Source organism: Dicentrarchus labrax, unplaced genomic scaffold (genome assembly GCF_905237075.1).
Source record: "Dicentrarchus labrax unplaced genomic scaffold, dlabrax2021, whole genome shotgun sequence".
Classification (NCBI taxonomy): Eukaryota; Metazoa; Chordata; class Actinopteri; family Moronidae; genus Dicentrarchus; species Dicentrarchus labrax.
Genome location: NW_026136716.1, coordinates 9220911 through 9231867, shown reverse-complemented (window position 1 = coordinate 9231867; position 10957 = coordinate 9220911). Strand labels below are relative to the sequence as shown.

At 43.6% G+C, this 10957-nt stretch overlaps 2 protein-coding genes across 5 annotated transcripts in view; one reads left to right on the top strand and one right to left on the bottom strand.

Annotated features, from left to right (window-relative positions):
- Positions 1-1483: 1483 nt before the first annotated feature.
- LOC127378485 (proteoglycan 3-like) lies at positions 1484-3802 on the top strand. The gene is made up of 4 exons (XM_051427348.1): positions 1484-2136; positions 2298-2435; positions 2957-3068; positions 3599-3802. The coding sequence occupies exons 1-4, from the start codon at positions 1489-1491 to the stop codon at positions 3670-3672; spliced, it is 972 nt and encodes a 323-aa protein (XP_051283308.1). The 5' UTR covers positions 1484-1488; the 3' UTR covers positions 3673-3802.
- A 95-nt stretch (positions 3803-3897) lies between these two features.
- The window catches only part of nbeal1 (neurobeachin-like 1), a 43694-nt gene continuing 36634 nt past the window's right edge, over positions 3898-10957 (bottom strand). For 2 of the 4 annotated variants that reach the window (XM_051427346.1, XM_051427347.1), the window contains 11 exons: positions 10807-10904; positions 10444-10560; positions 10244-10333; positions 10012-10121; positions 9761-9933; positions 9423-9517; positions 9011-9127; positions 8263-8424; positions 8008-8156; positions 7765-7900; positions 3898-6597 (listed from right to left, as the gene is read on the bottom strand). In XM_051427346.1, coding sequence (XP_051283306.1) covers positions 6508-6597; positions 7765-7900; positions 8008-8156; positions 8263-8424; positions 9011-9127; positions 9423-9517; positions 9761-9933; positions 10012-10121; positions 10244-10333; positions 10444-10560; positions 10807-10904 — 1337 coding nt within the window. In that variant the 3' untranslated portion in view covers positions 3898-6507. Of the gene's footprint in view, positions 7901-8007; positions 8157-8262; positions 8425-9010; positions 9128-9422; positions 9518-9760; positions 9934-10011; positions 10122-10243; positions 10334-10443; positions 10561-10806; positions 10905-10957 lie in introns of all 4 variants that reach the window. The other 2 variants (XM_051427344.1, XM_051427345.1) reach the window with 1 other exon arrangement.

Here is a 10957-nt window from a genome sequence, read left to right as displayed (position 1 = left end):
TTTTATACATTAAGTGTAATGACTATTCATAATTCATTTATTTTAAAGTCACATGATGTATTGAATGCTTTAATTTGCAGATGATGTGAGTCTTAGGGTTTTATCATGAACACTAAATATGTGTTTCTTTACACCGACATACAGTAACTAAAGATAACTTAAGATGATAATTATCATTTTATCACAGACAACTATGGAGGTTTTCTTATGATCCTACCATAATATTCTTATGTTGAGATATCTTTCATCTGATCCCAAGAAAACTGTTTTTTTCTTGACTACCGCTGTGTGGAAGAAACACGAGAAATAAATGAGAACTTTAGCAATATAATTAGTTATTCCCTTTGATAATCCTAGTTAATGGTCGGATTATTTCCATGTCGTAATTAGTTGTGGCTTATGTTGCCTTGGCAGCAAAAGTGTTGACCGTGGCAAATAGCGATGCAATCACAGTAGAAATTAGACTTTGACCATTATTGATTTATTACACTGTTAAGGAAAAGCTGTGGCCTACATATTATCCTGGCACAATAGTTAATAATTGATGTAAAAGGACAGACAGTTATGTATTTGTCAACTGGCAATGGTGTTTAATCTGAAAGGAAGTCTAAGGTCAGCCTTTCTATCTCTATGTGAGCTTCTCTAACACTGAATAACTGCATATCCTCAGTGTGACGGCACTACTACTGCAGAGAAAGCCCAAACACAGCTAACTGTAAAATAATCCCTTCCCAGGGCTCCAGGCTGCCCCACTTGCAGTCCCTAGACGTTTGCAGAAGATATCTTCGACCTACCGGCTCCCCGATGGCTTCCGACAGGGCACCGAACACGGCGACATCCATGAACCTGTTCCCGGTGGTTTCCGACAAGGTACCGAGCCCTCCAGGAGATTCATCGTTGACCTCAACACCGGCCTAGTGCAGGAACACATCAGTGAGATGGACAGGAGAGGTAATCAAACCATAATGAAGAACTAATTAGTTTTACCCATTTGGAGTTTGCTAACTCAATATGAGTGAGTTCATTAACAGGTGCAATGAGAAATGTTTTTCCTCCTCTAGCTTTCATCCATCCTTCTGGATTTGGAGAGATGGGGAGAAGACACTGGTTGACAGATGAGGGTGAGGTCATAATTTAACTATGATTTATTCTCCACTACTTTCAGCTCCTATCCACAATAAACTACCAAGATACATCAAAAAAACCTTCTGTCTTTCAGTACCTGTTGATGTTCGAGCCCAGAAGAATAGCGGTGGTTGGGTTCGTGTGGAAGAACCCTCTGCTCCTCGTCTACCCGATGGTTTTAGACAGGGAACCGAACCCAGGATGTCAATCCCAGATGGTTTTAGACAGGGAACTGAACCTGTGCGTAAAGTCCCAGAGGGCTTTAAACAAGGAACCGAACCCTCCATGTCTATCCCAGATGGTTTTAGACAGGGAACTGAACCCAGGATGTCTATCCCAGATGGTTTTAGACACGAACCCAGGATGTCTATCCCAGATGGTTTTAGACAGGGAACTGAACCCAGGATGTCTATCCCAGATGGTTTTAGACAGGGAACTGAACCCAGGATGTCTATCCCAGATGGTTTTAGACAGGGAACTGAACCCAGGATGTCAATCCCAGATGGTTTTAGACAGGGAACTGAACCCATGATCTCTGCCTCAGATGGTCTTAGGCTAAGCGCAAAACCAGTGATGTTAATTCCGGATGGTTTTAGACAGGGAACCGAACCCAGGATGACAATCCCAGATGGTTTTAGACAGGGAACTGAACCTGTGCGTAAAGTCCCAGAGGGCTTTAAACAAGGAACCGAACCCTCCATGTCTATCCCAGATGGTTTTAGACAGGGAACCGAACCCAGGATGTCAATCCCAGATGGTTTTAGACAGGGAACCGAACCCAGGATGTCAATCCCAGATGGTTTTAGACAGGGAACTGAACCCAGGATGTCAATCCCAGATGGTTTTAGACAGGGAACCGAACCCATGATGTCAATCCCAGATGGTTTTAGACAGGGAACTGAACCCTCCACCTCAAGGCTCCAAACACAGACAGTAGCATGTAAGGGGGAGATCATCAATGGAAACTGCTATGAGTTCAACCCCACACCACTGGCCTTTCAAGATGCACAGGTAAAACATCTCACAGTACAGTTATAGACACACAGAGGTTCGTTAGGTCAAGTTAAACTTTCTGTGGTGAATCCATGTCACCAATACTGCTTTGTTTTCCAGATTAAAACAGTTTGTGCCTCTTCAAATTAAATCTTAACACTTTTCTGTGTCCGTTCCAGGCGTTATGCAGAGATCTTGCCCCAAATGCTGAGCTTGCATCTGTAACCAGTGACGATCTACATTCCCGCCTGGTGTCCTTGGTGACCAGTGGTGGCGAGAACAACCCTGTGTTGACCTGGCTGGGAGGAATGGTCAAGGCAAGTTCTTCTCGTCAACATTTTGAAAGAGACAGTATGTTTTTTCTGAAAATATACACTGCTGTAGTGATGTAGGAACAGTGAAATCAGCCCCAGTACCCTGATCTACCTCCCCAAACACATCTTGAAAGGTTCATCTACAGTCTGTTATATTTTAATAGGAACAAGTAACATTAGAATGATGTTTGGGAAACTATCTCATATCACCATTTTTATTCATGCGCTCACTAACTGTGACGCCAGCAGTCTGGTCCTGCACTATGGCACAGACTGGAGGCCAAGGAGAGTGTCATTAGATATCTTATCTAACAGGACAGATAGTGTTATTCTTACCTTGGTATAACATCAACCTTTGAACTTTTATTTTAAGATGTTCCATCTGTTTCTGTACTTTTCATTTTGTGGATAAAAAGTCTGTATTTTTAATGTTAATTCTCAGTTTTAATAAGAATGGTTGAATCAAGCTTGTGTGTGTGCATATCTTTGATACACTGTGTGTGTGTTGGCATTGCACACCTCAGAACCAGCAGGCATCCTGGGTAGATGGGTCAGAGTGGAGTTACAGCGACTGGATGCCAGGTCACCCCAACATTCAGACTGATAAACCAGTTTGCGTGGACATGTTCAAGATAGGTAAGAACTCACACACACTAGACACACATTAATAAAACTTTTTTTTCTTGCATGAAACATAAAAAAGGCTTAAGTAGTTAAAGTTCTGTGTGTGTGATTAACCCAGAAAGAATGAATAAGGGTGCAGTTTCTAACATGTGTATACAACGTACAATCTGTCATTAAAACTCTCCTTTAAAGTCAGGATATTTATACTTTAAGAACTGGCACCAGCATCTATTTGTTAATTGAGCTGGGTTGATGAAATATACATTAGTCTGTGTTACACATTAAACAACAGTGCTAGTGTTAAGGGTTAGGTATGAGGTATCTTTGCCCTGTGGCACAAAGAGCAACCTGACAATCATGTTTCCTCTTTGTCCCTTTAACACAATTATGTTAATAACACCTTTAGATGGCTCACAGCAGAAATACTGTAAATACTAGTAGACATTTATTTCTACTAAATGGTTTTAGAAGTACCCTCGGAATATGTGAGTTATGTGAGCCAACATGCCTTTAATAACTCTGTCCCTACCGCTTCTTTGCAGATGAGAGCTGGTGGACGGCCACTGATTGTGAACTGAAGAGAGCGTCCATCTGCTCATACCCGATCGCTGCATGAAAACCACAAAGAAACACAACATAAGAGAGTGACCACCTTGATTCGTCTCCTCTTGAATATCCTGAACAATCTTTCTCACAGACATTGTTGTCTGTCTGTGTTTTCCTTAAATAAAACTTTGCATTTTGAATCTGTGTATTTTTACCTCAGCCATGGCAGTCACTCTTCATTCTTCTTTTAAGTGTTTCAAGTGAAGGCAGATAAACCACAAATTCAAATGACCCATTTAAATTTAGACAAGACTTTAATGATCATTTTCCACTTGTGTATACAAAGCAGTTTGTACAGATTAGGGAGCCAAGTTAAAACAATTTGTTACAATTTAGTACCTGGAAAGTGCAAAAGTACATTTCAAATACACTGAAATAAAAATCATGCTGTACATTATATACTGTATTCATAAATAATCACAGATATACACACATCCATTTGGTGACAGTCACAGAGAATGCTGCTAAGACACAAAATAGTACTTTTTGATTTTAAAGTCCTACAGTATATTCTTGGTTCCCGGTGAACCTGTGGAGGTTTAACTTCTGGAATGCTGCTTTCATTTGATTTACGGTGAGGTCGGGGACGATAATCTGCAGTAATGAGAGAAACCTTGCTCTATGTTAACACCACACTGGGATAAAGGCACTCCGTTTGTTGCAGTCGTGGAACAACTCGAACAGTGGTCTTTTGTCTGAATGACAAATGCGGATGAACCAAAGGGAAAAAAACTGCATTGAAAAACATTTTATGCACCTTTCACAGAAATCTCTTAGAGAAGGACACAGATTGGTCTTTGCACTCCACCTTGCTGTGACATTTAAATAAAAACTAAATACAAAAATCACGATGGGAAAAAAAAGAGAAAAGGGGAACCACTAGAGTGACCCTGTGTTCAATGCCGAACCCATGACTGAGCCAAAAACAATCAAGGGCTGCCACGGTTCACAGAATCAGAGACGCCACATGAACAACGAAATCAAGAATTTGGCTATAAAAAATAAACATGCATCATTGGCATGTCCTCACACACACATACAATCAGACACACACCCACACCCACACCCACACCCACACACACAGGTATGGTGCAAAAATATAAATCACATCCACAGGAGCTTCATACTGTGGCTTTTTTGTGATTCTGATATTACAGGAATCACATTCACACACACGAACAACACGTCTTCCGAGCGACCTAAACGAGGCATGCAAACCTTCTCGATGCCCATTAAAAGAAAAAACTCCTCTGAAATCAGTCGCTTCACAATGAGCAGGAAGGAGAATGAGATGTAAAAACAACAAAGGATGATAGATTGAGGCAATGACAGCTCAAGGCAGTTGATGGGAGGAGGGGGGAGAAAGGGAGGGAGGTGGGGTACATTTACTGTCCCAGTTAAGGTATAGGAAGACTGGAGATAGAGGGCTGGCTGAGCGACCAATATGGGACAAACAGGAAGAAAGCATCGACAGCCACCCGCCGAAGAAGCTGTATTGCTGTTAACACTGACATCTCATAAAGCCCTTGAGGATTTCTTCTTTCTCCTTCTTTTACAGGTGTCTGAACAGTCAGAGTTTAAAATATACTGGTGTCTGTATTCAAGAGACAAGGTGTGATTTAAAAAACTGCTACTATTACTTATAAATAAACATGGATTCAAGTAACTTAAAAACATTCGATGAAGCACGGAGAGCGATATGTGACTTTAAAGTAGTTTTTCTTTCTCTCTACTGCTGTGATAAATCTTCACATGGATGCTTCTTACGTCTCAGAGTGTAGTGTTTTGCCTGTAGTGAGAATTTGTGTTTGTTTTTTTTACAAAACCGTATCTTAAATGATATGAACATTGAAGACTGACGCTACAGATACAAGTCAGCTATATCCAAGCGTAAACAAACAAAAAGAAACACGACTTCTCCACCACCGTGTCTGCTATCTAATCTCAAAATGTACCAAAAATGCCATGCATACGAACAGATGCCAAGTTTCTGGGCACATGCATAAATCTGTCTAAAAAACAAACAAAAAGAAAACCCCAAAACAAAGACAACATAGAAATCCACAATAAAAAAACAAATGAAAATCACACGCGCACACATACACATATTTATAAAAACGCATAGGAAAGGCAGAGAGTTTGGTCTTGTGAGTGATGGAGCCGTCCTACTGCATAAGGCTGCTGTGTGGCAGCTTTGAGGCAACCATGAAAAGTCTCGGCCTACAGAGCACAGGCCCGCCTGTCTGCATCCAAGGCAAACTAAGGGGGGACAAAAAGGCCACTTGAAACTATATTTTGAGACAGAGCATGGCAATAGGCTGCTTGCACACGCACACACACACACACACACACACACAGGAGAGCAGTTAGCTGACCGATCCTGTTCAATTTAAGCTGAGCAGGTCGATGAATCCACAGTGCCTCCGTGGAGCTAACTGTGTAGAATTATGTAAAGATGATGATGATGACCGGCTGATTACGAGAGATGCCGTGGTGTTTGGGAGTGGTGGGTAGTGGTGTGGTGATGCCGAGGCTGGTGCTACTTCTGGATTTGAACCACAGCGCCGGCGCCGTACGTTCAACCCAAAGCAGGATCACACACGCACACACACACACGCACACAGAAAAAACATAACGCAGACTTTGTGATGGTTTTAGCACCACCAAGACATCTGCCCACCACCCATTAAACAGTGGAACAGTGCTGAAGGGAGTTTCCTCAAACATAATGAAGCAATCTGTTTGGTGATTGATGGGTATGGAGGCAAACTGAGTGACAGGAATGTGGGTGGGATGTGCTTGGAGGGGAGGGTTCAGGGCTCGGGATGGGTCAGTTGTGGTGGCGCTAGATGTTGTACACCGTCTCCCCCGAGGAGATCTGAGTCAGTCTCTTGCTGGAGCCCCACAGCTTCCGTGTGATCTGGCCCGAACGCATCTGAGAAGAGTGGAGGAAGAGGAGGAGGAAGTGGGACGGGGGAGAGGGGGGGGAAAGAAAAGCGTGAAGTCAAAGGAAACGGAAGGGGGAGAAAAAGGAGGAGGTATATGATTCATGAGTGATTGATTAGTTCATTGGAGCTTGATTGACTTGTGAAGCTTGTGAGGCATTAAAGAACAAATTAAAGCTTGATTCACTTTGGTGAGTCGATCTGAACAGAAGAGATGAAAAGCAGAAAGGTGCGATGATCAAACTATTCAGAGGGGGACTGCCTGTATCAACCTCCGACATCTACACTACCACACTATCAACATCATCCAAACACTGAAGTCTATCTTGGCGCAAGATTATTAGTTTGCATTATTAGATTGTAGCTACACTGTTAATATGGCTTTGTGTTTGCAGAAGCGTTAATTAGTGTTAAGTTTGTTTCACAGCATTATTTGTTATAGTTGAAGAGTACACTCAAACACGTGACATAATGACACTTCAGGTAAACAGCAGGGGATGGAGTTTATCCCAGGTCAACGGCCAAATCTAGTCAAATATTGCACAGATGCCAAATACCAAATAGAACAGAATGAGGTAAGCACAACAAGTTGTTTTTATGTCACAGTTGTGGTTCTAGTTTCTGCTCAGCTGGGTGCTGAAGGAATGTGTTCAATCTGTGTGGCTCAGCTATAAATGTGTGTGTGTGTGTGTGTGTGTGTGTGTGTGTGTGTGTGTGTGTGTGTGTGTGTGTGTGTGTGTGTGTGTGTGTGTGTTTGTTTGTTTGGTTTGGGAAGAATTAAGCCAAAAGAGTGAATGTGGGCGACAACCATCCCTGAGAAGGAGAGGTGACTGCGTGTTGAAAGTTCTTTGAGGACGTCGAGGCCGAGCATTGCAACACAGGTGCAGTATGTGTGTCTGTGTGTGTGTGTGTGTGTGTGTGTGTGTGTGTGTCTGTGTGTGTGTGTCAGATATACAGCAATGGAAAAGGAGGGGAGGGGAACGGACTAGGAGGTGCTAGGGTTTGTGGGAGCTGGAAGTGGGGCTGAACACCAGCTGGTCGCGCTGGTGCAGCAGGCGGGTTGGCGAGCGAGCTCGAAGCGGGGCCAGCAGGGGGGAGGCCATGAGCGGCGATCCCTCCAGGCTCTGAGCGATGTAGTTCCTCAGCGAGTTCTTTACCTCCGCCGGCTTGCCCACGCCCACGATGATCAGCTTGCCGTCCTCCAGGCCCACCAGGACGTGGCTCTGCTCCTTGGTGACCGAGACGCAACGCACCGGCACCCGCATGGCCATTGGCTCCATGCTCATCGACAGACTGCACAGGAGAAGTCCACATTAGACTCAGGTGGGACAAGGTTAGGAATAACAGATTTAGGAATAACATCATGATAATAGACAGTTTTAGGAGGTATGGGAGTTTACCTGTAGAGGTCACGAATGGACAGGTATCCCTGCTCGCTGCCGATGACGACATACTCTCCTGAAACACACATATCAGTCACCTGCTCCTTCAGCGGCTCGCTGCAGAGGTGCTTCCCATTTACAGAGTAAAGATGTAGAGCGTTTTTATCCTGGAAACAGAAAAAAAACACCTATGAATAACATTTTTGTTTCTCAGATGAATCCCCATCTTTCCATGCAGCGTCTGTGGGTGTGGACAAAAAACTGTGCCTGCACCTTGAGCGTTGCTTTGCCCTCGAGGCAGGTGTGGACCAGCAGGTGACCCTCCCAGGACACAGCCAGGTGGAGGATGGAGAGCGGCAGGGAGCTGTCGCACGGCGGTCGCAAGCAGCGCATGTACTGACCCCGACGCACCGTGTGGATGATCACTGTCCCGTCCTGGGAAACACAGAGTGGAAGCACATGTTAAATACCACACACCAGTTTTTCATTCATTTACATTTTCATGGTTGTAATTATAAAGCTTTAAGCTAATACCTTAAAGTTATAACAAATAGTGCAATTTCCCAGGTGACAGCACTCTACTTAACTGCCTGCGTTACCTATTTTTATGTTGGGAAATAGTGGATCAAACGATATTCAATTTCCTTTCCATAACTAAGATAAATCAATAACTAATTTACATGAAAAAAAAAAGATCTTTTGCCAGTTTAGTTTAATTTTGTTTCTAATCAAACTTGAATGTAAAAGCATACTTTTAATAAAAAGAAAGTTTCAGTCAGCTTTTAAAGTCTCAACATTCATTTAATTTTTCATCAACATCACATAAACTGCAGTTGGAGTTTGCATATTGTTAGCAGTTCTTAAATTAAAAGTAATTAAAGCAACTGAACCTTACAAATCTCTCCCCTTTAAAGACCCAGAATTACACACATATACACTAACTCTCAGCCTAAACTCGAGCTTGTTTTCTCAGCATATGATTGAATACTTTGTGCACCGTCAGTCTTTCACTTTCTCTTACCCGTGATCCAGACACAGCCATGTCCAGCTCTGTGCTGATACTGACACTGACCACCTCGTCCGTGTGTCCGTACAACACCTGAACTGGTTTAGGATAAAGACCCACAGGAGCTCCACCCTGCACGACAGAGCAAACAAACAAAATGAATGCCAATTATGTGCATTTTTTAAAAATATTTCAACTTTTGTTTTGTGTTTCCGCTCAGGTTTTTTATGAAGTATTAAGTTAAATGGCTGACCAATGAATTAGGCATGTTCTATCTATCATTAATCAGTCAACAACAGCTTCAATAATACTTATTGGTACAACCCAGGAATGAATACTGGCTCCCCAGTTTTATGAAGTTAAATCTGTTACTTTATCTGCAGATCAATGCAATCACGGTGTATAAGTGAGTCCTGGTCGTCCTAACCTGCTGAAGAACCTGCCACACCATGCAGGTTGTGTCTCTGGAGCCGGAGATTAGGTGGATACCGCAGTGGTCTGTTGACAAGCAGGTCACAATGTCTGGAGGAGAGGGGAACAAAACCGCTGACTATTAGAGGACACACATATGCAATCATACATTTTATATTTTTATCAGCCGATTTAACATACATTCAGTTCAGGGAGGGGTTAATTGTTTTGAATGGAAACCCACATCAAGTACCAGTACCATCATCATCATTGTACCTGGCCTGTTTGTTTGGATGTGGCAGAAGTCAAGAACAGACTTTTCTTCACAGAGGCATGTTTAATGTGTGTGTTTACCCATGTGTCGGATGTGCTGTCCCACAGTCTTGCCCTTAACCAGGGAGGTGACCCGGAGGCTGTTGTCCCAGTGGCCACCGCTGAAGAGCAACTTGCCATCATGGGAGACCACAAACAGTCCAGATGTGACCTCCACGCCGGGGGCGAAGGGTCCGGACAGGAAACGCTGGGTCCTACAAATGCAGAGGGCGATGAGCTGGCGCTGTGCTGTGAATGTACTGTATTTGCACGTGTGTTGTGTGTGTTCTCACTTGGTGTTGGACACTGTGGGGTCCTTAATGAAGGTGAAGTAGTTGGAGATGTTCTTGTTGTAAGGCAGCCACCCATGGGTCCCGACCAGGCAGTTCCGACTAACCGTCACCTGGAAACAGACACAATGAAGTCAATCATTCCTTTTGTTTAGAATTCAGAAGAGCACAATAAATATAAAACAACTCTGTAATGATTATCATAATGATAACTAGTATTAGCACCAAGGCTCACCATGGTGTCGGGGCTCCCCTGGGTGATGAAGGAATGGGACTGATTCTTTGGCACCACGGCTTTAACCAGCGCCACATTGTCACTGATGCCCTGCAACATGACGGGGGAGAGAATTGAAATCCAGGTTATTTTAGAGAGATATATTTCTAAAAAATGCACTGTAATAATCAAAATGTAACTAAGCAGCAGAGGGCTCAAACCTCAACAAAGAAGGACTTGAGGTCGCTGAGGTGTTCGAACATGTTGAGAGGACATGAGTCCAGCTGAGCCTTCCTCTTCTCCACTTCCTCTTGAGGCAGGCGCACAGGATGGGGCTCCTATGCAGTCACACACACACACACACACACACACACACACACACACACACACACACACACACACACACACACACACACACACACACACACACACACACACTTTAGTCTTAATCTGATCCATCACTGCAGATACAAAACTTCAGTGAGTCATGATAGGTTTCAGGTTTTTTGTTCATTTCTTTTCGTGCGTGCGTGCTTGCGTGCGTGCGCGTGTGTGTGTGTGTGTGTGTGTGTGTGTGTGTGTACCTTGAGTAACTGGCAGGGCGTCTGTCCAAAGTTGCTGATCATGCCTTCCACGGCCTTTCGCTCCTTTTCATCAGTGATGGCATCCAGGTCCACCGCCCCTGCAACACCACACCAATCACTCAATCAGCTTTCCCCTTTGGGAATTAACTGT

Coding starts and splice junctions, on each gene's coding strand:
- LOC127378485 (XM_051427348.1), top strand. CDS start 1,489: ATGTCTATCCCAGATGGTTTTAGACAGGGAACTGAACCCAGGATGTCT. Junction 2,137..2,297: donor TGGCCTTTCAAGATGCACAG/GTAAAACATCTC, acceptor TGTCCGTTCCAG/GCGTTATGCAGAGATCTTGC. Junction 3,069..3,598: donor CGTGGACATGTTCAAGATAG/GTAAGAACTCAC, acceptor GCTTCTTTGCAG/ATGAGAGCTGGTGGACGGCC.